This window comes from Homalodisca vitripennis, chromosome 5 (assembly GCF_021130785.1).
Source record: "Homalodisca vitripennis isolate AUS2020 chromosome 5, UT_GWSS_2.1, whole genome shotgun sequence".
In the NCBI taxonomy this organism is placed as follows: domain Eukaryota; kingdom Metazoa; phylum Arthropoda; class Insecta; order Hemiptera; family Cicadellidae; genus Homalodisca; species Homalodisca vitripennis.
Window position 1 is genome coordinate 137414852 of NC_060211.1, and position 27456 is coordinate 137442307.

General features: G+C 29.5%; 1 protein-coding gene across 1 annotated transcript; it reads left to right on the forward strand.

The window, feature by feature from the left end:
• LOC124362926 (sodium-coupled monocarboxylate transporter 1-like) lies at positions 1 to 25074 on the forward strand. The gene is made up of 14 exons (XM_046817820.1): positions 1 to 134; positions 3047 to 3244; positions 5548 to 5707; positions 6630 to 6695; positions 6919 to 6970; positions 9431 to 9498; positions 11192 to 11346; positions 14051 to 14191; positions 15285 to 15393; positions 15887 to 15996; positions 18207 to 18393; positions 21406 to 21492; positions 22429 to 22577; positions 24732 to 25074. The coding sequence occupies exons 2-14, from the start codon at positions 3060 to 3062 to the stop codon at positions 25039 to 25041; spliced, it is 1779 nt and encodes a 592-aa protein (XP_046673776.1). The 5' UTR covers positions 1 to 134; positions 3047 to 3059; the 3' UTR covers positions 25042 to 25074.
• The last annotated feature ends 2382 nt before the right edge of the window (positions 25075 to 27456 follow it).

Sequence of the window (27456 nt, forward strand, 5' to 3'; positions counted from 1 at the left end):
AAAACTTCAGGGAATTACGGGTATGTAGTCTGTAGCGGAAGGTGAATAATTTTTAACATGTATTATAGTAATGTTTCTGTGGTGTTTTGTTACATAAAGGATTATATTATTAGTGGAAAAAAATACCAGTTGAGGTGCGTATTTGTAGCCGTAGATGTGTTATAAATGTGTTTTCAAGAGGAATACAATTACTTGCTTAAATTTTGTATACCAATAATATACATGTTTTATCTCATTTGACGATATAATTTATATTATAAAACGAGAATTCTGTAAATATTGACATGCATTATTACTTACGCTAACGAACGAGGTTAGGATAAACAGATAATGCATGAGTATTCTACACACCGTATCGAGAATTGCCTGGTATTCCGTATAGTAGTAAATATTGCTTATGTTGAGTTTCCATGTGTACAATGTTTTTTAAGTGATTAACACGCAAAAATATATATACTTAAATTTAAAATAATTGTAGTAAAACTGTTTTCGTATAAGAGGGCATTTAAAGAAACGTGATTTTAAAATTAGCTTTTAAATAACACTAATTTAACTAGTTAAATGTCGAATATTCTTTCCAGCCAAGTCGGAAAAAAGTAAATATTATCTTTTACTGTCATCTCTAATGGCGTATTAAAAAAATATTTATATAATTCGATTTACCCAAACAGATATAAACCATAACAGGCATACTGCTTTTCTTATAGAATTTTCAATATTTAGAATATTAAAATAGGGGCCTTATAAGATTAGTTGGGATGTAAATAACAATTATTAATCTATCGTACTGTAATGGTTTTTATTGATTTATTAGAGAGAATTAGTATTGTTAACACAATAAATTAATTGTAGTATTTATATTAATTGTATATAGTTGTATATAGATGTATACACGCATATGGCTTAAGTCTGCTAGCTTATTAACAGAGCGTATTAAATATAATTGTACCAAGTTTATTTGTATTCAGTGACTTTATTAATCTTTTGCACTAATATCGTGTGTTGTCGTATATGCCATAAAAGTGTGATAAATTGAGAATAATGGTGTCAAAGTTTTATATTTTACAAATAAATTACATATTAAGATTTTATCAATCATCATTTGCATTAGGAAATAATCTCTGGCAGCTCTTTATCTTTTGGAGCTACTGATCTGCTGGGGCTCCCGATTTTTAAAAGTTTTCTGATTATAGAAATATAACTGGAAACTTCCGTTCTACTACATCTTCTGCCTAAAACCCTGTTGGTTACATCGGTTGGTTCCTATATGTTCCTTGTAACTGAATAACCCGAATTTTAGTAGTTCTTATTTCTGGAAAATCTTGGTCTTTTGGATCTTTTGACTGTCAAGAGTTTCGGTACTTAAAATATGGAAGCTCTCATCTCTTGGAGATCTCCTTTTTAGGAAATTCACGAACTAAAAAAATGTACACTCTTAAGCTTTGAAAGACCGTAGCCTTTGTAAACAGCAAAACATCTAGGATATTAAATTATTTCAAAGCTATTGCTCTTTCAAAATATTCAGACTCTAGAAGCCTTCGGCAAATATGGTTTTCTTACCTCTGGAAGTGCCAGTCACGTAGCACATCTCAGACTCTCAGCTCTTGTGCTTAGAGTTTCTGGCTCCTTGGAGCTCTCCGTTAAATTCGATCTCAAAATATTGTTGATCCATCTTCTCTTGGTTGTATAAATCGTAGTAACCTAGGCCTCATTAAGCTTTCATCATCTACAGGTTTTTTTGTGGAAGGTTTAATCTTTCTAGACGCTTCCTGCGTATGGTAAGACCCGACCTTTACTAGTATTATTTCATACTTCAAATCTATTCTATAAATAGTTATGTTTATTTGGATAAAAAATTATGAATAATAAATAACATAGTTCGAAGTAAAAGTTTAGAACTTTTTCATATAATATTAACTATAATTACTAAACGTAATACTATACTTATCATCGTATTCCATAGTAGGTTTTGTAAAAATAAATATTTCTCTCGATAAACTGCACTGATTTAGTTAAAATTTTCGCCAGTTACGGGTAACATTTAACAATTATTCCTTTAAATGTTCATACCAATGTATTCCAAATTTCGTTGATTCATAATACTTCCTTTTTTGGTGAAAACTAGTACTTTTGGCCGTGGGCATATGCACCTATTGCTTACAATGGCATTTCAAAACTATCTTTGATTAAAATGTATTGCAAGCGTCTGTAAAATACAATCCATGAGTTTTAAGATCCTTCATGATTTTTGTGTAGCACCATTTTTGCCCTAGGGCTCCACCCGCTTGGTAATATAGGCGCTCATGAACTATCATCATTATTGTTGCATGAAACGTGCATGCCATTTTTGTAACATACCCATGACATCACATAGTGTCTGGAGTATGTGTTGTTGTTCTAGGTACTTTGGTACTTCAGGCTTCACTGAGAAACATAAATAAAGTTTAGGAATCTAGAAGCTTCTGTTCTGTTCTAGTTTTTTTTACTTCAAGTTTTGACTCTTACGTTCCTCTTGTATACAACAACGAATTTAAGCTTATCATTTGATTGAAATAAAACTATACAAAAGACTACATATGTATATGAATAATCGGATAATATATAGAATACGATTATTTATACATATAAATTGTAGTAGATGGTGGATGATTATAAATATGTACAAAAAAGCTTAAAATTCGTAAAAATAATGGTGAAAAATTACTTTATAATATCTTAACATACATACTTATTATGTTTTTCAATTGATATTCGTTATATTTAAATTATCAGAAAAGAGATAAGGGGTGAAAATTTTGTTCGAACATGTGACACAACTTAAGCATTTTGTTTTACAAACAATGAATATCAATGAACTTGATATTAGGACAAATGTATGCAACAGTTTTAGTGGTTTACAAGAACCAGAACTTTTTCATAATGTTTCTGTGTTGATCATAAAGTTCTTGTGTTGATTTTATATAAGAGTAATCAATTAAAAATAATGTTGTATACATAATTTATAGAAATCTTCTGTTGTATATTTTTGTATACTCTCAACTTTCAGATAAACTCACACAATGGATGAATTTAATGATTTCAAATTCGACTGGATAGAAAACTCTGTAGTAGCATCCATGTTGATCACTTCGTTTCTGATTGGGCTTTACTACACTTTCTGCAATAAACAGGAGACGTTTGTCGACTACATGCTGGGAGGTCGGAACATGGGTATCTTCCCCGTAGCCATGTCTCTAGTGGCAAGGTAAATAGATATCTTCAGGTACTATTCATTACATGAAGCCTTCATGCCAGTTTTATTAAATCCATTGAAGCAAAACACGTTTCTATTAATTTTTGTATATTAATACATTTTTGTATCCTATGTGTTGTCTCAAAAGGGTGCTGAGTTCCTATCCAAGCTATACATTTGAATCTTTGCTTTTTACTGACACAAAATGTTTAGTATACAATTGATTTCATGGGATAGGATTTGACAGTTATTATAAGAGTAAAATACGAGCCATCAACTATAAAGAATTCTTCTATCAACGAACAAACAATCACGTAGGTGGGTAGGAGATATGGAAAGCGGAGTGCTTGATCTCACTATATTTATAATTTAGATGAATGACTTGTTGGATTTTCAAGTTAATTTAAAAATATTTCCATGTGCATATAATACAGAATTAGTATTCTCGGAATGTAATGGTGAGTCTTTAAGAAGTTAAATAAATAATGACCTGAGTATATCAGATAAATTTTAAATACTCACTGTCTTATGTATAGTTGTATATAAAATGTAATTGTACCTAAATCGAAGTGGTGAGAACGGTCAATTATCTAGGCCTATGTGTATATCAGTACTTAAAATGGGACCACTATAAAGATGATATATATTATATATGTGATCTAACCTCAAAAAAAAAACCTCAAGAAATAATCCATTCATGTGTTCGCCTCCATAGAATTGGGCAGTACAGTGTGAGGATATCCGTCTGGTGGCATAAAAATTTGCATAGAATAAGCACTGCAAGCACAAAAAAGAGTATTGGCTTGACTTTGTTTTGTACATTTAATTTAACTGAGAAAATATTAAATATAAGTGTATAAATTGGTGTATATATTTTTGCAACAGTATAGTCATAAGCTAGGTTTGTCATTAAAAATAATCATTATTACAAATAGAATAAATTATAATGTATTTGTATCAATATAATTTAAAAACAAATTGAAAAGCCCAGGAAATTTTATAGCATTATTATTCTGGCCAAATAATTATGTATAGAATATAATAAACTCTTGCAAATATTCTTTTCCTTTGTGCATCCTTACGGTGCATGACTACTGAGTTATATGATTGTAACTTTTTTAATAAAGGATTTGTATTATTGATTATTTAGATAAACTATTCAAGTTCTGGTTAAAATGTATTAATAAATAAAGTATTTTGACTTTGGGGCTACGTCATATTCTGTTCGATTGGCTCCAATAAAAGGAACTCGACCTTGATATTCACTTGTAGAACGTCTATACCTAGCTTCGTAAATATATTTAAGGAATTGAGGTCATGATCGTGTTGATACACATGCATAGAGAGAAAATTTGTTGAATATTTCTGTATAACAAGTGAATTATAATAAATTATGCTTAAAAGATCGACTTGCTTCGGGAAATCTCTGAAGAGACGATGCGGAGTTGAGTTTCAGGCAAGATTGTTCCTGGAAACCTCTGATAACAAATTCCAAAACATAGTACGTATTATAACCCAAAGCTATGTACGCATTTTGCTCGAAACTAAACAGGATCGTAGAATGCAATCTCTAATTAAATTGCTTCTCAAACATTTCTTAGGTAAGTGATGGTATTTGAAAGATCTACCATGTCCAAAAGTTGTCAGCGATTATTTCAACAATTTATTATAATTTGGAATAAATATTTTTGTGACATTAGACATTTATTTGGCGTATTCAAAATCTAACGAAACTTTTCTGAGGGACCATTTACTTGTTAAATAATAATTATAAAAGTAATAACTTTTCGTTGTCCAGTAAAAGGAATTTGATATGATTAGACATATTAAATGAAAGAAGTGAGTCCCTGAATATGTTCATAGTGCATAGATCGTGACAGAGAGTAAATAAATTAGCATACTGTCAATTTTTAACTTATTAGTCTCAAAACAAACTAAACATTATTTTAAAAACAATACGATAACAATTTTTAAACCTTCATACAATTGTTATTTAGACTCTAAATTCGATTATGAAATCGCTAGAAACAATTAACAACCATTCTTTGATTGTGTAATACTTAAAATAATGAAGGGCTAAGACCTAGAGACAGGTTCCAAGCGAGAAAACTATATTACGATATTTATGAAATTTATGTAAAGTAACAACACATAAAAAAGACTTGACTATTTGACAATAGTAAAACAAGCATTAAACTCGAATTTGTCATGGGCTTCATTGTCTCTACGTTTTCTAATGTATGGTTAATAAATCTTCTTACAACTTAGCCCATTCTTCCCTTGGAGTCTATATATGTGTCCATGTTGTTTTTCAGTTCTGTTTCTGGTTTGTCCATTTTGGGTATACCCACAGAGATTTATCTCTATGGAACTCAGGTTGCTGCTGCTAATTTCACGCTTATTTTATTGACTCTGGTCATTGGAGTCTTCTACCTTCCAGTCTACTACAAACTTCAGCTCGACTCTCATTTCGAGGTGGGTAAGACAGAATCGTCATTTAAAATTAATTATAAAATACTTCTAATATTGTGGCTCATAAGAATCTAAATTTACTGGTTCAGTGAACCATTGGGTCTTAGGTTTTTAAACGAGATCACTCGGATATTCCTGCTGTTAAAATTGTTTTCTCATTATGTTAACTGATGTAAACAAGACAAAACTAATTTCTAAATTAATAGTGTTAAATGTTTGATCAAAATTTTAATCCTTGGACTGGGTGTTTAAGTTTTAACAATCATAATATAAGATGGTAACGTATTATAGGTTATGTCTTCAAGTGCTAATATATATTCTAGTCTTGAGACTGAAAAAACTTTTTGCAAAGAGACATAGAGACAAGAAGCAATCTTTTGCTATGGAGAAATGAAAAAGCTTACATAAGTCAAAAATCACTGCAATAAATATAGTTTTAGAGATAAATGAATATAATAACAAAGACTGCTAGATCAAAGTCTTTTTTCATCTTGTATTGCAATATCTATCTAAGATTACGATGGAATTTAATGGAAAAAGGTCACAACTGTAATTAAATTTTCTACTCAATATTTATAGTTTTGAAAAAGGCTGTAAGGTTTTCTTTAAGATTTCTCTACTTTCTCAAAATAGCATTGTAACCTATTCAGTAATGTTCACAGTTTCAATTAAATGTATATGGAATTCCGGTAATTAAATAGAATAAGCAATTTGTACTGTGAGTTTATAAAAACATATTTGAACATTATTATGGTGAGTTTATAAAAATTTGAAGGTGTAATTTCAAACTGATTAAATGGGTTTGGATGAGCTGTTTTTAGTAAAACAGCTTGCTAATGTATGGAAATTATAATTATTTAACAGTAATGGTCATTTTAATAATGTGTAAATAGTTTTTATAAATGAAAAATTTTATTCGTTTCAGTATTTACAACTCCGATTCAACAAACACGTCAGAATACTTGGAATTACATTATTTTCTCTTCTTATGGTAAGTATTGAATATATACACAATTATTTAATAATAAGTGATATTCCTTTAAAAGGAAGTTATGTATAATACAAAATTGTAACTTATTATTATTTATACAAATACCGTTTTTGTATGCTATATTAAACATTTGAGGGTGAAATTCAAGTTAAATTTGTTTAGTACAAAATAACTACACTTTTTTACAAATTTTAATTTTCTAATTCATCTTCGCTTCTGTTAGATAATGTTCCTGCCTCTTGTCATATATATTCCAGCCGTCTGCCTCAATCAGGGTAAGTATGGTTTTTAGAGTAATGTAAACTCAGGTTGCAATGAATTTGTGCTAGCTATTGACAAATTAAAATCAAATAAATTATACGAATTCTGATAAAATTTTGCATTGCTGCAATTTTGCATTTTCTTTGGATATGCAAATTTTTTACATAAAGACTGGATGACAAGTTTCCTGATTTTATATTTATACAATCGGATAGGCCATAAGATTCTAAAAATAATTGAACTATTTTGGTAAATATAAAACTAAAACTTACATGTCTTAACTTAAATAAGTGTAATTTATAAATTAAGAATAATATACTACACATAAGTTATTATGTTGGCATATTGAGCATACAAAAAATCATCAGCCTGTTTCAAGATAAGTTTTATCGATATTATTTACAGTAAATATTAAAGTTTATTACATATCTCTGAGCCTGAGACATTTAAAAATGATGTTTTTAGTTTATAAACATAAAGCAGGATTCGTAACTTTTGTAGTATCCCTAGGAATGACAGAAAATAAGGTATATCTTTAATAAACTGAAAATTACTGTATATTTGTATAAAAAACACTTTCTCAATGATAATTTTAAATAACGCAACATCTAATAAATGTAAAATTTTTATGATACCAGTAAAAAATTTATCTGAGAGTTTAATTTAGGCCTATATTCTCACCAACAGGATGGTAGTACATTTAATATTTGGTACTCAATGTGCACTATATCTGGGTTCACTGATGCCAGCCAAATATGTATATTTCTTTCAAGGCTATACATAGAATGGCAGAGTTGTAGGGTTAAGGATTATAAAGACTTGGTGAACTATCACAGATGCTAATATCTGGCAATGCACTCTAATATGACAAAGCCTACTTGCTCTCGCAGAGTCCAAAAACATGATTTGGAAGGTTTTTACAAACAAGAGTATCAAATAGAAGACGGGATGCGTGAACTGCAAGAGGAAGGGATGTGCAGACTACCAGCACAATGCTGGAAGGAGGAAAATCTCACTCTCATAGAGATTTGTAAAGAGGAAAAATTAAACTATAGATTATTGTTTATATGTGCAAGGAATGACTATTCAAAAAAGAGAAAGAATCAATATGTAGGGTGTTTTAACCTACCCATCTCATACGTATAGTAGTCAAACGGCTAAATGCAGAAGTGTAGTTTTAATGTATATCCTCTTCATTTGAACATAAAGCATTCGTTTAGAACAATTTCAACACTATAAATATATAGGGAGTACCAAAAACAGTGAGTCGTATAGTTGAATTTCAAAATATTAAAATGCATACCCACGTCATGTTTTAAGTAACTGTAAATGTTTATACAATCTGCAACATTTGGGCAAGGTAAAAATTAATAATAATGATTGAAATGCCGGCAAAATATTTATTATCTATTAATTTCAAAAGGATGGTCTAAAGTGTTTAGAAAACAGTTTATTTACTGCCACACCTGTGGTATGATTTCACACGAAAATAACATTACTTTGACACTTCACGACACAAAATTTCGAACGGTAACACGCATGTTTGTATTTTTCAAAATGTTCTAGTAATTTCAAAAATCTATCTTGCAGAATGTGAACAGAGGTTTTCTGTAAGACATCACCATCCAAGATCAATTTACATTTGATATATTTGCAGCTAGAGTATGTAGCAACAGTAGTCTTGCTGCTAAATATGACGTTTAATTGTTTCTGACAGTAGCCCGGAACACCACACTATAATCCCAACTATAAACTATATTAAACTATAATTGGGCTACAACAGACAAAACCAATACAAGTTGTGAATTAATTAACTAAAGTTATCCATCTTCCATGTGCATTAAACCAAAGACTTGTTGATTGCAACCTTACCCAATGTTATTCCTATGAAAACCACTAATTCTAATCCCATTTTCCCAGCATGGTATCAAAGCTGGCTCCTTAGAGGCTGGAATAACTAAGACATCTCTACTTTTGCTGACCCACAAGTACCCGAAAGTATCCTGTGGTGGGAGTAGATTTAAATATAATTAACCCTAATAACAATGAAATCTCGATTCTGCTCATTCCCACTAAACAGTTTGTAGTTCTACAATCTCCTAGTAGAGTAAGAATAAGAAGTAGAAAGTACATAATGGAACTCTGTATATTTACGTTCCCAAATGTGTATGAAGATTTTCCAGTGATCTACAAAGTTAAACTATTTTTCCTTTCAAAATAAAGCAAAATCGTTATTTTATTGAAACTTGAAAGAGAATTATATGACCTCCTTGTCCAAAAAACCACTAATTTAAACCACAGTTTTAAAATTGACACCGTGACTGACAATGATGCACTATAGCCACATATGCAATAGTTGTCAAATTGCTGTTTCCTCCTAGCAATCCAGAATATTAGAGTTAGTAGAAGGGTAATAAGTTATAATTCACAAATGCAATTGGTTTACTAACTCTTAATGTGGAAATTTAATTCAGTTACAGGACTTTCCGTCTATTCCATAGCTTTTGGAATTAGTGGGATCTGTATTTTTTACACAACCTTTGTAAGTACAATTAATTTAGTTCGAGTTATCTTTCTTTTTTACGAGGAATTATTCCATTTTGAAACATATAATATATTTATGACTTTTGACTTACTAATTTAATTTGAACCATTTTCTATTTTTAAGGGAATGCCACGTCATCGTTAGTACTATTTTATATAGAGGTATGAAGGTTCATCACCGTCAAATAAAAGGGAAGTTTATTTTTTTAATTTTGTATTTATAAGTAAATTGTTACCCTGCACTCTTTCTCCTCTATGATAGTTGAAATAGAAAAGAAGATTAATATAATTGTACGATATACTATAACACATATAAACTGTATTGACAATGTTCATACACGAAAACGCCGAAAAATTAGTAATTGGATGTTTTTTTTTAATACAAAGATCATACGATAAACGATTAATTAAGATTTTAATTAGACTGACGAATTTTAAAATCGTCTTTTGGGTTAATTATTTAATACGGGAAAATATACCTTCCCATGTCTCGAACGTAAGTCTTGTAAATATATTTAGCACGAATTATGTATAGTTCGATTATTGTAAACCAATGTATTAAAATATTATGATTATTAAAGTTACATTTTTATCCATAATATCACTAAACTAGTAAAAATATACAACTTTACGATGCCCTTAGTGCCTTTAGATATTTGTGGCCTAATAAATATTTGTGTATTAAACTAATAAAGTGACATGTCTAGCTGAGTAACACACTATATGTCCAGGAACAGCTAGTACGTACTTTAACAGTTAAAAAATGTGATATTGGACAATAGTGTTAAAGTGGTAAATGACACTAGTTTAATGGGAGGATGTTTATTTGGAAGGTTGTGCCCTGTTAGAAATAAAGGTTTTTTTAAAGCCTAAACTTGAGGGAGTACCACCCTATTGCCCACTTAGAGGGACAGAAGCTGAAAAGACTGCTTATCCTTCATATAGGTTGTGGCATGACTTAAATAATGATAAATACTCCTCCTCATAATGGGCCAAGATATATTGACGATTCTTGCCTTAAACATTACCCATACCAAATATATAGTCATTTAAAATAAAACGTATATTCTGTAGAAAGATGTAATGAGAGGTCCTCTTTGTTTCTGTTTAAAGTGAGAAATTATAATTAAAAATAATTTATCTTTGTAAGGTATTTTACTTCTATGTTAGGCCTTTTAAGTTAATTAGCGTTACTTATCCTAGTGGACTTATAGCTTTTGTTAATAATTCACCTATGTGTGTTCCAAGTTATAGTTGAATCTACCACAATTCACTCTACCATCAATACACTTTTCACTGAAATACAAGATACGTCTGCCATTTCCCTTTTCGTTATGGGATGCCAATTTTTTCAAATCTTACAAATCCCTGGATTTCGAGGCTTACAGTAGATTCATAGTAGTAGATTTATTTTAGGAATTAACAATTAAAACTAAAAGTAAGTTTAATGTTTTATCTTTTTTGAAGAATAAAAACTTTCAAGAGGTTTAGCACGTAAACTGCTAAATTCTGCATTTGCAATTAAAATTAATTTTAGCTATCCTAAAATTAATTTTAGGACTATGTTCGAGTAATAGTTGAAAGGCTATTTTTTAAACCGCATATGTTACAACACTGAGATAATCTCACATATTTGTTGCTTTTACTCAAAACTATCTTGGATAGAAGATGACATATTGAAAGCTTTTCAGGGAGGACTGAAAGCCGTTCTTTGGACCGATGTACTTCAAAATATGTTCACCTTTTTTGGAATGGTGTTTGCAATAATCGTCAGCTGTTTCAATCTCGGAGGAGTAAGTGAGATATGGCGGATCAACAAGGAGGGAGGCAGACTGGAAATGTTCAAGTAAGACCACATCTTAATCTTATAACAAATAACTGAAATAAGAAAATAATTAAGGGTACTATTAGGAAAAAGTTTGTTAGAACATGTCATGTGTTTTTAAGTCGGATTATAAAACTTTAATCAAAGTCGGTTTTTCTAGTCCCCAAATAGTTGATAAATAAGGATTAAAACAATAAAATCAGTTAGTACTGAGAGCCTCCTCCATTTAAATGTAAAGATATTCAATTTTATAATATTTATGAGTATAATTAATGGAATAATCTGAAGATAATATAACTTTATAATGCACATATTTGAACTAAATGTTTAGCGGTTGTAGACAAAAAAATGTATTTAACATTTCTGTCCAAATCACCATAAATGATCTAAAATTTTAAAGAGAATATCTCAAATTATTTTCATGAAAAATCTTTTAAAAATTGAGATAACATTTATTTTATAAATATGTTCAAAATGAATAATCTGCCTAGATTGAATAAAAATTATTTTTGGATTCAATGACAATTCTGTTAATTTGGTATATTATTTCATAAAAATATATTTAAAATTCTAATATTCTTTATTTAAGAACATAAATGGATATAGAATTTCAAGCAAAATACAATAAAAAGAATCGTAACAGGATTTTACAAAAATATTACAAACTCGAGTAATTTGTCAGGGTATTTTAGTGTTATATGTTAGATAGATAGTACTGACGCCCTAGCCTCTTCAAGTCAAGGAACTGTAACATTTAGTTGAGTGGACATTCTGCTGCCGTTTTTAAAATGTATGCAAGTATGATTGCGAAAGTTTCGAAATTTTGCTTTTAAGTGTAGAATATGGATTAGAATGTAAAATTCAGCAAAATTAACTTTGAAAAGTATCAAAATTCTTTCAGTGAATTTCATCATCTTTAAATCTCCTTAGCTTATTGCTTAAAGACATTTATATCATAACAGTTTCACTGTTCAAAAAGTAACATAAACTTATGACAGTGTATCTTTCATAAGAATGTTACTCATTATAAGCAGTTTTACTAGTAACTAAAGCTACACTTTGTTTAATAAATTTTTTATAAATAGAGTTTTAGTTTTTTATTTAAATAAAAATTGTGATACAGTTTGTGGTTTTTTTCAATTTTCAATCTCTTGGTTAAAACAATATTTCCTATTTAAATGGAGTTTAAAAACTAAACCGCACTAAATCATAGAACTGTAAAAAATTTGGATGTGTTAATTTGATTTCAAATACAGATGATATAGAGGTATATATATATATATATATATATATATATATATATATATATATATATTTTAAAAATTTTGTTAATTCAAAGACGAAACACCTAGAAAATGAATAATATTGTTAATTGTGTGTATGTTTAGATTTATGGCTTTATCTGTACAATATTGATCAGAAAGATTTAAAAAGAAGATTTTAAGCATGCTGATGATTTTTATAAATAATGGTGGTGCAATTTAAAATGAAATATTAGAAAGAAAACAAAATGATAAAGATTTTCTGACACTGTTTAGAATTTATTATGAAAAGGTATATTTCCTTACAAATTTATCGACAGTATTGTAAAACTTTATTCTAGTAAATAATTATAAATTTATGATTTTTACTAAAATTACAGATAAAAGCATATCAGACAAAGGTTATCAACGGCAAAACTTCTTTTATTACCTACTTTTAAAAGAGTTTTACTTCTTCTTTGTTCGATCTTAAAGTTAGATATCTAAAACCTGATACATTAATAACAACAGTGTTTTTCCAATATTTTTTGTTGAACTATTGAATGAAAAATTTTTCCTAACAAAACTTTGAAATTTATTGTCTTCATCAAAATTTTTTTCTGATTACTTGTTTTGTATATCTACTCGTATGTTCAAAAATTTCACAAATGCCTAGCTTTAAATCAAATTTTGTTTATATTCATCTAAAAGTTTATTATGAAGTTTAGTTCGTTATTTATAGGGTAAACAACTGATTATTATAGATAATTTTAACTAATAATTTTGTTTTTAATATAAAAATATGATTAATTAGTAAAACGACCTTTCCTTGAACATTTTAATGAGCTATCTAAAACACCTTGAATATTATATAAAGTTTTACCATTATAAACAAATATGATTCAATTTTAATAAATCTTAAAATTCCAGTCCTGATTTATTAGTATAGTGTTTCTTGTATATTTAATGATCCTTTCTTTAATATTGATTAAATGGTTTTTTACTTTAATTTTTTAACAAATGTTATTACAAACGCGAATAGCTGTAGCTATATTTTGAAATATTTTACAAATATTTTCTAATTTGCATATAATTTCATTTAGGTTATCACAAATTTTTGATTCAAAAGTAAAAATTTGAAAAAATTACATAATATTTCAGATTATTTGTTAGCAACTTTATAATATTTTTAAAACTTGGTCTCTTTTAAATAAAAAAATGTACCATTTATAACTGAATTTGTGTTAAATATATACACAATTTTTATTCAATAAAGACAGAATAACTGTTCATTTCGAACAGGTTATAGTTTATGCTTTATAGATTTACATTTTTTTTCATGAAATGAATTTGAGATTATCTGTTTAAGTGGTAGATTATTTATGCTGCTTTATGCAGAAATTTCACATTGATATTTAGTATGTCCCAAAATAGTTTTGAACTGCCCATATCAATATCTACATTTATATTTATTTATGTTGCAGTATGGACCCAAATCCACTTGCCCGGAATACACTGTGGGCTTCATCTATTGGTTATTTCCTTAACTACCTGTGCATCCTTTCTGTAGTTCCTGCGTCTGTCCAGAGGTACTTGGCAGTGCCGACTCTCACAAAGGCTAGGTGGTATGTATATCTCATGATTTTTTTAGGTAGGATTAGTTAAATTTATTTAAACCTTCACTTTCTCATGATAACTAATAAATATAATGCATCTTGCCTACTGTTTTTATTACTGTGTTTTGTTTGTTGACCAATGTTGGAAACTTTTAATCAAATCGCTCTATAGTTGCTGATGTTTTGTAATGAATAGAAAAATGCCTATGGAATATTCACGATACCGTCATGATTTATTGGGTGTCTTCTCTCTCGCACTCATTCTCCAGTTTGACCAGTCATTCCATGATGCTAAGCTTATGTATATTCTCGGTTCCTTAAACCAGTGAGTACGTCAAAACGAATTACTGGACCTTTAAGTACTCCTATGTAACGGCATAATAACAGTTTAATAAATCCACCATAACAGAAATGGTGTAGAGATCCTTTATAATTCCAAAACTCGGTATTGAAACCTCGGAGTAATATCCGGAGAAAGAATCCATATGTCTATGCCACATCTCCATGCTTTTACAACCCCTATATCTGGATTATAAAATTTTACTCTCATTGAAATCAACACTGTTTTTCGAGAGTAAAGTATCTTTTTATATCTATTAATATAATAAGGTATCGCTTATGGCTGTTACTGTAGTGTATGTGATGAAAAATGTATACTAGTTAAGAAATGTAGGTGGTTTCAAAGTTAATAATTTACTTAAGAGATACAGTAATTTATATACGCCTACTCTTAAGAGAACTAGAAAAAAATTCTTCAAACGAAATAACTCGAAAACAACTTTTTGTGAATATAAATATCCTAAATCAGCTTGCCCAAGTTGTGGCTTACCGATTAACAAACTAAGATAATTCGAGAAATAAGAATTGTGCCTTATAAGAAAACATTTATTGTCAAATTTTAGAATTACTACTGCCGCAGGCACTTCCGCATGTCAGTCGAAACTTGACCCTCTTGGATTCGTGTGTCCCTTAAAATGCGGCAGCAGTAACTTATTTACTGTACTTTGTAAGAATTCACTAATAATACTGCAATATATAATCTTTACTATAGAGGAATAAATTAGTAATTATTAATATTTACATAGTAAAGAGTATTTTTCAGGACACTGTTTTACGTAGCTGTCTGTTTATATATCGTCCTGAACCTGACAACGTTCTTCGGCATGATTCTGTATGCCAGGTACTACCAGTGTGATCCAGTGGCTGCCGGGGTGAGTACGTCTAACGTTTTTAAATCTATAATACATTTAAGTGTCTTTATTTAACTTTACTACGGGAAAACTTTAAGACCTTTTAACCGACTTAATAATAAATACAATAAAAACACGTTTAATTCAAAGTTAAAGTTGGGTTTTGTTCTTAAATTAACTAATGTTATAATCAAATTGCTAACACGAGTTCAATGAACACATTCTACAAACCCAATGCATGTTTAGTATTGAGTGTAAAGAATATAAAGTTACAATTCTTGTACTACTTGTCCTTCAAGACTATAAGATCGTAGAAATTTTATTTCTACAATATTCGTACTTTGCATTTTTGTACTGCCATAAAACAACAGCTAAAGACGTTAAACTTTGAAATGCCTTAACAGTTGAAATTTTTACGACTTATGGTGCTATTAACACTACAAAATGTAATGAAAACTAAACTTTCTACTATGATTCAAAAACTGTATCTAAAGCAATTTTTGTTTAATTGTAGGTTATAAAATCCTCCAGTCAGATGGTACCCTTATACATATCGGAGGTGGGAAAAAACTATCCTGGACTTGCAGGACTCTTTGTTTCAGGAATATTGAGTGCTTCCCTCAGGTAACTGGAGTTATTTCTCAGTCAAACTGAATTGTTAGTGATTTTAGTTCTATCGCACATTGTAATGGCGAGAAAATGTTGTAATTAAAATTAAAACATACTGTTAAGGACGGAAACCTCTCCTTTGGTTTCTATAACATTATTTACTACCCACGAATCCCACAATGTTTTATTTAACTGGTATTACCAATATATATTAAACAAAGACAGCTACTTTTCTAGTTTTTATTATTTTCTGTTTGGTTTAGAGTCTGTATTGATTCTGACACTGATTAGCTATATCGTATAACGCAGTTATTTAGTTGATTTAGGCAACGAACAATTTTACCAGAAATAACTTTAAACCTGTTATGAAAACTCATAATAAAACTTCTTGGCCACTATATAAATGCCATTATTAAAACCACAACTTTGTCAAAAGTTTGAGAAATATATATTGTATTCTATTTACTTGTATTTAAAGTTACAAGTTTTTATCATATTAGATTTTTTCAAACAAGGACAAATGAAAAATGTTTGTTGAATAACATACATAATAGGTATATTATTCAGCCTATATTTTAAGAATCTCGGCCTCACTGTGAAGATCAATCTTGAGTCCAATAGACGTAAAATTTAACTGCATCGTATCTATCGATCTAATCGACATTAAAATGTCAAATCTATTAAAATGGAATTAAACTAAACTTATTGTACATTTTTATGTTACAGTTATTTTATTTTGTATGGTTTCTCGTTTTCAATTAGATAGAAATTTAAAACAAAAATCTGATCAAGTCTGATGAATCAATTGACAGTTCTTTATGGTGTTTGGCCGAATTAACCAATGAAATCGGTTTAAACCGGGGTCCATGTTTTGATATTATTAACACATTTAAGGCTTTCTTTGATTGTTTCTATTACGGAATTCAATTTTTCATATATAATAATAATCTTTAAACTAAGTATATAAACATAATGCATAATGTACTTGTGTTATACGTTCAGGTGTTAGTGGCAACAGTTACGATTATATCGGCTCGCATTTCATGCGACTAAAACTTGTAAAGCTGCTTTATGAAAAACACATATAAAGTTGCAAAAGGAAGATAAACTAGTTAGAGTGTGGATGATCTAAAATAGTCACACTAGGAGTCGGGAACTAGACCACAAAAAAGACTTCCCAATGTTTTCCGCTCTTGCATTATCAAGAAAAGCATAGTCTGTCTGGCAAAGTAATTTCATGGCAAAGTGTAAATACCGACACCTTGAATGGAAGAAATAAACTTTTCTGTTAATTCTCTGTGCCTAAATGTCGTCCTTGGTCTATCTGTAACCACGATTCTCTACAGTATGATATATAATCTGTTACTAGTCAATCCCTTTAATGAAGCAGACTGAATGTGAAGAAACATGATTTTTCGGACATGTCCTATTGATCAGTGAAAAAAATCAGTATAACTACAATAAGAGATAAGCAATCTGACCTCCTCTTCAGGTTAATGGCTAACCTTACACGTAACTACAATCTAAATTCAAATTAACCCACATACCAGAGCACACGCATATGTCAGGAATCACGACAACCATATTGTGTGTAAAAGGCATGTATGCTATCTCTAAAACAGGCACAATTATTATATTTTCACATATATCCTTTAATATTTCCAAATTATTTAAGAAAAAGTCTTATTTTATACAAACGTTTGTTCTTAATAAATTAATAATTAATAAATAATTAATTCTTTTATAATATTTGTTATATAATCCTAAACAAATAAAATAGGTATATAAAAACATCATGGACCTTGCTATCGATGTCGTTCCTTATAGCACAGTTCGTTTAAAGTGATTTGTCTTTAAACTATATTTGAAACAAAGTATAAACGGTAAAGTATAAACTAGAAGCAATCAAGCAATAATTTACAAAACAGAATATATAAACTAAAAATCTCTATTCAGAAATGTTTAAAACTTTAATTACAATACTGTATATGTAATTTATTTGAACTCAAAAGGTTGATGTAACTCTTGATATTTTAAAATACGCATATTATGTGCCTACATAAAATCTTCAGTTTGATTCAACTACCTCCCCTATTACAAAGGATAAAACTAAACGCAACATGAAAATCATGGAATCTGTATCTTTTATACAGAAAAACATGATTTTGTGCAGATTTTTTATAGAGAATTTAGTTTAATAAACATTTTTGTAATTTTCTTTCCAGCTCGGTTTCATCTTGGCTCAACTCGATCGGGGGGATGCTGTATAAGGACATAAAGGATGTATACTTTCCAAACGTTCATCACTCAGAGGGCACAGAATTCAAAATAATTAGAGCCGTGGTAATTACATTAGGCATTGCATCACTTTTGTTGATCTTTGTTGTGGATAAATTGGGAACAATATTTCAGGTAAGAACTTTCCTAATGAGAATGTATACTAAAAACCCACAGTATAAGTTTACATTTCTTAAAACTGATTCAATAAGAACCAATGGCAGAATGAGAATAAAATTTCATTTGCAACTGCCGATAAATCTAAAAATCAAATGTTTCTCTATTTAGTTTACTTTACATCAAAAGGAATTGGGGAACTGAATTAGACGTTTAAAAAATTTACAATATTGATCCAAAGGACTTATTTTATTGGTTTATTAATGGAATCAATTGAAATAATATTATATAAACTCACTGCAATATACTAAAGTTAATGTTAAACCAAATATAGTTTTTAGTTTTAACCTATAAAGTATACTATTTTGAGAATGTTGTAAAATATGTTTTTAAACTACTAAAAATCTATTAAAAATTTAATTGTAGTTAAATAGCATACTAGTAAAACATGAACTCCTTTGCCAATAAAAATTGTCATATGCTTGTGCTTATAATTTTTATATGCGTATAAATAATTTTATTGTTGTAAATTCTTTGCTCATAAAAATTGTTTAACAAAATATTGTGACCTTCTCATTTTATATTTATAGAAACTTTCACCAGAAATATTGAATTATGAATTAAATCAACATAAATTGTAATATCGATGATTTGTAATATATTTTCTTCATAGTTTTGGTCTAATAATGTAAATGAATCCGTTCGTTAGCATTTACACAGCTTACTTTTCAACTGTTATATACAAATTCAGGTTTAAATATATTACCTAGAGGAAAATTCTTTTCCAAATTTTTAAATCTAGACCCTGCATTCTGTATTAATTTTAAAGTTCTTATAACGTACTATGTCTTAAATAATTTTCTTTTTGACTTTTTAATACCGTCACTGTAGGCCTTTGATTTATTTAGAAAAAAGCTATGAGCGTTAAATATTTCAAATGTTTATTAAATATCGTAAATCGTGATGTACTTGTAACATAAACGTTAAAATGTCAAATACTGTTGTTCACAATAGTTTTTATAACGGCTTTCAAAACATTATTATATTTTTAAATATTTCATATTTACAAATATATACAATTTAGAATTAGTTTGTAAATATTTGTCTTTCTGAATGTATTTAGAAGAAATAATAAGAAATTGAAGAATTCATATTTAAGAATTTAACAATTTAAATAAATTAAAAGATAACAAGATATATAAAATCTTGAATTAAAAGGAAATAAAAACTAAATCAGGTTACAAAATACTGTATAATGAAACTAAAGTGAATTTACCCAATAATTGTTTTTAACGTTTTACAGGATGAAATTTAAAGAAATAAATAACAAGAGAATTTTCGTTTGATACTCCTTTTAAAAATTGCAATGAAACGTAAAGAATGTGTAAGAGAACACTTAGAGGAATACCGATTTTTAATTGGCTATTTTATAGAGATTTTGATTTTTCAAAATTGTGGATGATTAAAGTAAATCGTACCCCAGTGATTTTACATTTATTAACTGATTTTATGCTAGAACCGGCAAATTCTTTAGTACTTATATATATAAGTACCATATACAGGGTTAATAAAAAGTCTGGAGACCCCCCACTAATTTTGTAACGGCTCACACGAGAAAAACTAAACTCGCCACACATTTATTTTATATTATGAGGTACTTTTTGGGCATAATTACTGCTTCATTCACAAACCCAAAATGGGGGATTTTGGGGGCAACTCAAAAATTTTAAATGTAAAGCCCCATCAAGTGACCTGTCATTTTCAATCCCCTGATAAAAGAAAACAAACAACGCAAACTAGAGGTCTCTATCTTAACCCAGTAAAAAATGACTGCCAATTGAAAATTGTATAAGCCAGAATAAACTACTTACAACATAGGAATAACTAACTTTTGGGGCAGCTAAAAACTGTCACTTTTAAGCACCAATCAGCTGATCTCTCATTTGTTAGGTATTAAAAGGCAAAACAATCTCAAAACGAAGTATGGGTTTAAATATCAAACCTAGCAAATAACAAAAGTTTAAAAAAAATATTGGGAATTCCTAACTGCAGGAGGACTACATTCCACTAGTTATGAACTTTGTCCCGAATTATCTGTTATTTACACTAGTCTTATCATTGTTTCATGTTTTCAATACCATCAGTGTCTTGCTGTACTGACTTGAGTCACATTATTCCTTAATTTTATCATGGAGCTAAGCGAACAGGAACGTATTACATTGTTAATGATGCGTGGATATGGTGATAGAATTCGATCATATGAACAATTGAGACATTTATTTAATGAAACATTTCCTGATAGAAACCCTATATCTAAATCTGGTGTTGTAAAAACATATCCATGATAAAATTAAGGAATAATGTGACTCAAGTCAGTACAGCAAGACACTGATGGTATTGAAAACATGAAACAATGATAAGACTAGTGTAAATAACAGATAATTCGGGACAAAGTTCATAACTAGTGGAATGTAGTCCTCCTGCAGTTATGAATTCCCAATATTTCTTTAAACTTTTGTTATTTGCTAGGTTTGATATTTAAACACATACTTCGTTTTGAGATTGTTTTGCCTTTTAATACCTAACAAATTAGAGATCAGCTGATTGGTGCTTAAAAGTGACAGTTTTTAGCTGCCCCAAAAGTTAGTTATTCCTATGTTGTAAGTAGTTTATTCTGGCTTATACAATTTTCAATTGGCAGTCATTTTTTACTGGGTTAAGATAGAGACCTCTAGTTTGCGTTGTTTGTTTTCTTTTATCAGGGGCTTGAAAATGACAGGTCACTTGATGTGGCTTTAAATTTAAAATTTTTGAGCTGCCACCAAAATCCCCCATTTTGGGTTTGTGAATGAAGCAGTAATTATGCCCAAAAAGTACCTCATAATATAACATAAATGTGTGGCGAGTTCAGTTTTTCTCGTGTGAGCCGTTACAAAATTAGTGGGGGGTCTCCAGACTTTTTATTAACCCTGCATATTAATATATTATATTAATACCAACTATTATGTTTTTATAAGATTTGTTTCTTAGCTGGGAATAACAATATTTGGAACTGTGCTGGGATCGACCATGGCTTTATTCAGTCTTGGAATGTTCTTCCCAAGAGCAAATACCAAGGTAAACTAGAATAAATTAAATTTTTATGCTGTTTTCACAGTTTTATTTTCATAAATTACATGCTGATTTCCTGTTTAGCCTTATCCTGTTCGTCTTCATGTGTCCCAGCTCTGTGCGGATATCGTATTAAAGCATAATAAGGAGAGCAGGCTGAATAGGACAAGGTCGCAGAAATTATAAGGAGTTAATCACTAACAGATCCTAAGTTAGAAACATTAGAACGAGCACCAACTAGCTCTCATAAATTGGCTTTTAATGGTTTTGATAATTGTGATGAAAATAAATCCCATTTTTATTTTAAGTTTTATGATTTTAGAGTTTGACGCCCGTTTTGATATCTAGAATTAAAAGATATGCCAATAATACTTCTTTGATTCAAATCAAATATGATTTTAATAGAATACGGTGACGATATAATGAGATAATTATTTTATAATGTAAATTAACATGAAGATATAACGGATATCAAACATAGGTTTGAAATATTATACTGGTTACAATGCTACATTTGTATAAGTTTGATATCAGCATGCTCAGGAAAAATTTGAACCTAAACGTACAAATATCTTCTTTAAGTAGTAGCATTATAAATTTTAACCATTGGTTTAAGATATTTTGAATAAATTAAAATAAATAATCTTATTACTCTTAGGATACCGAAACTCGTTTTAAATCCATTCAGAGTATATTTATAGATGGGTGAGATAATAATGTTTGGAGACAAAAATACATTTATTTAAGACCAGGGCATAACAGTGATGCAAAATCAATGCTTGTTAAAATAATAAATTTTATATCAGTGAGAATGCATCACAAACAATTATATATATATATATATAATATATATACAATATAATTATATTATTGCATATATTGTATTCAGATTACGCAAACGCTGCGCAAAATGCAGGTATACAAATTGACTTACTGTTGCAGGGGGCAGTGACAGGTGCAATCGCAAGTTTCTTCCTGTCAGGCTGGATAATATTCGGTGCTCAATATTATATAATGACGGGAAAGTTGAAATTTCCAGGAAAGATTACAAGTATTGACAACTGTCCAACCACTATAATGGAAAATTTTAAGTAAGTGTTGCATTGTATGCCACAGATTTTAGTTTGCAAAAAATATCATGGCTAAATAAACTATAAGTAATTATTACATTTTATAATAAAAAGTAATTGAGCAATATACTAATATGACGTCACCGTAAGAGCGAATCAGTAAAAAGTAGACAGTAATTTATTTTAGATTGAAACAAACTTTTTTTTAAGATTTTTTCTCTTTTGCTCTGCAATTAGAATGCTTTAAATGTTGTCAAATGACTAGTTTGTATTGTTAAATAGTCCTAATTTTGTTTATGAGATTATTTAAAATTCCTAGTAAGACTAAAATGCCACTTAAAATATTTTAAGGCGGATTTGAAAAAGTAATTTTAAATTAGTAGTATATATTTATTGAGAACTAAAATTTTGATGGAAATTCGACTATACCATGATGTAGACTTTGCATTTTTAACCACATTGTACAAAGTTGCATCCATTCGAAAAGTGTTTCCCACTTGTAGAGATTAAAAGAAAGGTTGCACTCAAATTCGATAACTCAAATACGATAACTCAACGTATGTCGAGCGATGAAGTAGAACCTCTTAAGAGGTACTTGAGGACAGTGATATTAGATTTAATTTGCCTCAATATTATAATAACTATTGACATCAATATTATAAAATTTGCCTACGTGGATATGGACAGAAGATGATGTTCGTAATTCAGAATTTATTGAAAGTAGTACAAAGATCATTCTCTTTCATTTACATTATTGTTTTAAGGTTTCAAGTGGAAGAATGAGGTCAGATTGACAGAAATCCTGTTATAATTTCAACTCATAGGGGCTGGAATGTGCTAACTGCCAGGAGTATCTATATTCCGAAAGCTACTAAATGTTTGGATCTTCCAGCACAATACGTATTAGAAGATAAAATCTCCAATAGACAATCATAAGTTTAGAGGCTGAGAATCACTAATGCTTGTAATTTTCAGAGACCGAAAGCATTCGTAGATCACTAGCTAACTAGTGTTAGGTTCTTTCATAAGTTTAAACCTCTCTCAATCATGAAATTTGTGGAGGTTGAAATAACAGGAGCCTACCAAAAGAAGTTGCCACATAGTTCGAGAGAACCCATAGACAGAGATCTCAGATAGTCTCCTGAATCTTGAAAGTTATTAAGGAATTAATATTCTAGAAGCTAGTACTCGTGTTAAAATATTATGGATTAATAGCTAGGATAAATTTAGAGGCAGATAGTTTCCAGAGATTTTGCAGCTCATAGTCAATTGAAAGCTCTCATACGAGGTCAGTCTGGTATATAAGAGATTGTGAGGTGTATAGTAGGCCTAAAAAGGCACAATTCATGTAGGAGGTTGACGTTTCATGTGATTAGAGAATTCGTAACGCTGTAATAATTAGAAGGTGGGGAGTCCCAAACCTGAAGTTTCCTACTAGAAAGTGACAGCTTAGATTTTGCATTGAACTTTTAGAGGTCAAAACCTGTGAAAACTAAAAAAATATACATACAGAAAAGTAATCCAAATGTCTGGTGCCTTTAATTAGAAAATTAAGGAACCTGAACGTGAGCTAGAAGCTACCATTAATCAAGAGTTCCCTTAGTTTGGAATCTTACAATTCCCTCTTAGGAGATCAAGACCTTATAAATTCCCAGAGGACTAAAACCAAATATAGGCATGCTTACCAAGAACCAAAGATAAGGAATAATACCTCTTATGTTATTATAACAACTGTATAAAAACAGCTTTAAAGACCAAGAGTCTGGAGTCCAAATAAAAATATATCTGCCTTATGACCTAGATAGAATGTAAATCTCTTCCTGCAAGCTGCAGCCTAACCGAACCAAACATAGATATTTTTTACCATAGTTTGGCTATCTGCAATGAATCTTATTATATATCAATAGATAATAGGGTATTAGTCTGCTAACTAACCCTGTATTACTAGGATTTGAAGACTTCTAGGACAAAGAATTTAATAATGGGTACACTATACATTAATATTTTTAATCTTAACTTTATAAAGTAGCGTGGGTTAGGATTTGTATAAGGAATAAGTATCTAACTAAATAATGCATGTGTATCTTGTGTATTAAATTGTTAATTGTTAATAAATTAATAACTAACCAAAATATTATCATTATAAACTGGTATATTTACTTTCTAATATTACAGCTCCAGTACATCTTTGTTGTTTAACTACACGGGGGTGGGTTCCCCAGTGGTGGCGGACAGTTCTGTGGCACTAATCTACCAACTGTCCTACAACTACTACGTCGTAATCGGTTTAATATCGGGGATAGTGGTAGGCCTTGTAGTTTCTCTACTAACCGAGCCTCCAGACATTGCCTCCTTGAGTCCTGATCTCTTCACTCCCTGCGTGCACAGATTTCTGCCGAAGAAGAGACAGGATGAGCGGCCAGATAAAGCGTCGTATGAGCTAGCCAGGAACCATGAAAACGTGGAAGTTGTTATGGATTTTTAAAATGTTGAATAAAAAATATGCTACAAACCATAATTATGGATCCTTGTATGCATTGTTTAACCTTGTTATTTGATTTATTCTAGTTTTAACGATATAATTATTTAGCGATATAAAAGAAATACAACATATGAAATTTATGGATCCTATAAAAGTTGCTATTTAATAAATTGTAGTTTATTATAGTACAGTTGTTACATTGGAAAATCTGAGAAACGTGTCTTAATATTTTTAAATTAACCTTTTATCAAGAAGTTAACCTAAAATTAATTAAAAAATATTAACGGGTCCTCCTGTATTTACCTCATGAAATCTAAATGTTAAAGTTAGGTCAGAAATTATTTCTTTTACTATGGATTGTAAATAAAATAGCCATAGTTAGATCATCTAATTATAAATGTTCGCATATGAAACGGATAAAGGTAACAATATGTTTGGAAATATTCTGCTAGTTTTATCTTAATGGTTGATGGTTGTATTCTTCCTATATTATAGAAATCTTCCCTGGCGTAGCATTTAATAATAATACAAATGAGCCTCACTACGTGTCTGTACTAAGTGATATTGACAAGTCGTATTGAAAAGGTATAGTTACTGCGTCTATTACAGTCAAAGTGATAAACTATTATAAGATAACTGTTTATTAGGGTGCAGTGAAATACTTTGTCACTTGAAAATATAATACCTTAAACATGCTGTCTATGTGTAGTATTTACAAGAAAACAACAAAAGATTTAATTTTAGTTAATGTTTCGAAATTCCCCGAGGTGCTGAAAAAATTACAGTTCTTCTTCAAATGTCATAAAATATTAGGCGTCATAAAATAAAAAAAAGTATTTTAATTTATAATTAAATGCTTAAAATGTCTTTACAAAGTCCTGAAAATATGTACTTAAGTATTTTATTTATAACCCAAACTCATTTTTATAATAATATAACATTTTAGTACATAATTTTTCTTTCAATTAGGTACTTTAATAAATACATGCATTTAATGTGGTTAAAAGTACACAACTTTTCTATTTATTGATATATATATATATATATATTATATATATATATATATATATATATATATATATATATATATATATATATACACTTAATTATCTATGATTCTGCCTGTATTGTTAGTTATCAAACAGCTCATACAACATGTTATAACTAAAATTAAACAGGGTTAATTAGGGTGGGCCAAGAGTGGGCTAGAAGTCAATGCAATTTTGAACACAGCCTGTGTAGGTTTTATCAAACCAGTTTCTTATTGAGATATTTGATTGAAAGCTATCACAATGGGCAATTCAATACGAGAAATATGGTAAGCTGTCCTATATTTGGTTTAATACAACAGTTAAAAAAAGACCTTCCAGCTTGTAAAGAGGTATGATAAGCTATTTGTAGGAAAAGTATATACTCAAACCAAATAACGGGTGCAAAAGGATGTATGGGTCTTGACTTATCAGATATAGTATATAGTCTTATTGAAACGTAATGAAAATAAATCATCCCTTTCAACTTATTTCATTCAAGGATACTTCAACTAATTTTAGTATATTGATAGAAATGCAGATAGATGAAATGTTTTAACTCGAAAGATTCAAAGAGGGTTTTGAATCATTATTTGACATTAATTGCTGTAAATGTGGCAGGTTCAATTAAAATAATGTGAAGTAACATATGCGATACCCAAAGAAAAATAAGAGTTTTTATGGACGTGGAATAATTTGGAAAATATAATAGATCAAATTTATAAAAAGAATATAGAAACAGAAAATGAAAAAAGAGGTGTTAAAGTAGAAACAGAATTTTCGTATTATGTAACTATTAAAGCTACCTCTTCAATATCAAACTGAATCTGGGTGATTTTACGACACCGATTTGTTCCTGATGAGCAAATATTACCTTCTTCTGAACAAATACCAAAGAACTTGTTAAAAAACAATTGAATTGTTGGCTCATTTTCCATACTTTGGCTATAGCCTGTGATCACACAGGGGTAATCGGCTACCGTCATAACTTCTGCCGTTCTCTAGGACATTCCTTTTATTTGGAGAAAACTTAGTTTTTAATGATTAAGTTGCGTCATGAAAAGATCCAAGATGCGTATTAATTTTAATAAAATCATGTGGAATCATTAATTGTGCTTTATTTTAAATGAAAGGAACTATTAAACATTTTTAAATAAGAAAAAGATATTAAATGCTGCAGAGAAATCAGTTCACAGTCCACTTACAGTCTTATTGCATACCATAGCTTGCAATATAAATAAAACCAGATGTAGTGGTTTATCTTTGTCGTTTAATCTGCAATTCAGAAAAAAACCATTAACATTGGATATCGCATTTCGAAGTTCTAAAATGAGCACAATATCGATTTTAACTTTCTCTCTATGTTTTTTTATATATTCCTCGCAATGTA

Bases quoted from the DNA above. Each gene is read 5' to 3' on its own strand.
- LOC124362926 (XM_046817820.1), top strand. From the start codon at position 3,060: ATGGATGAATTTAATGATTTCAAATTCGACTGGATAGAAAACTCTGTA. The intron at 3,245-5,547 runs GTAAATAGATAT...GTTGTTTTTCAG, and splicing joins GCCATGTCTCTAGTGGCAAG to TTCTGTTTCTGGTTTGTCCA. The intron at 6,971-9,430 runs GTAAGTATGGTT...AATTTAATTCAG, and splicing joins AGCCGTCTGCCTCAATCAGG to TTACAGGACTTTCCGTCTAT.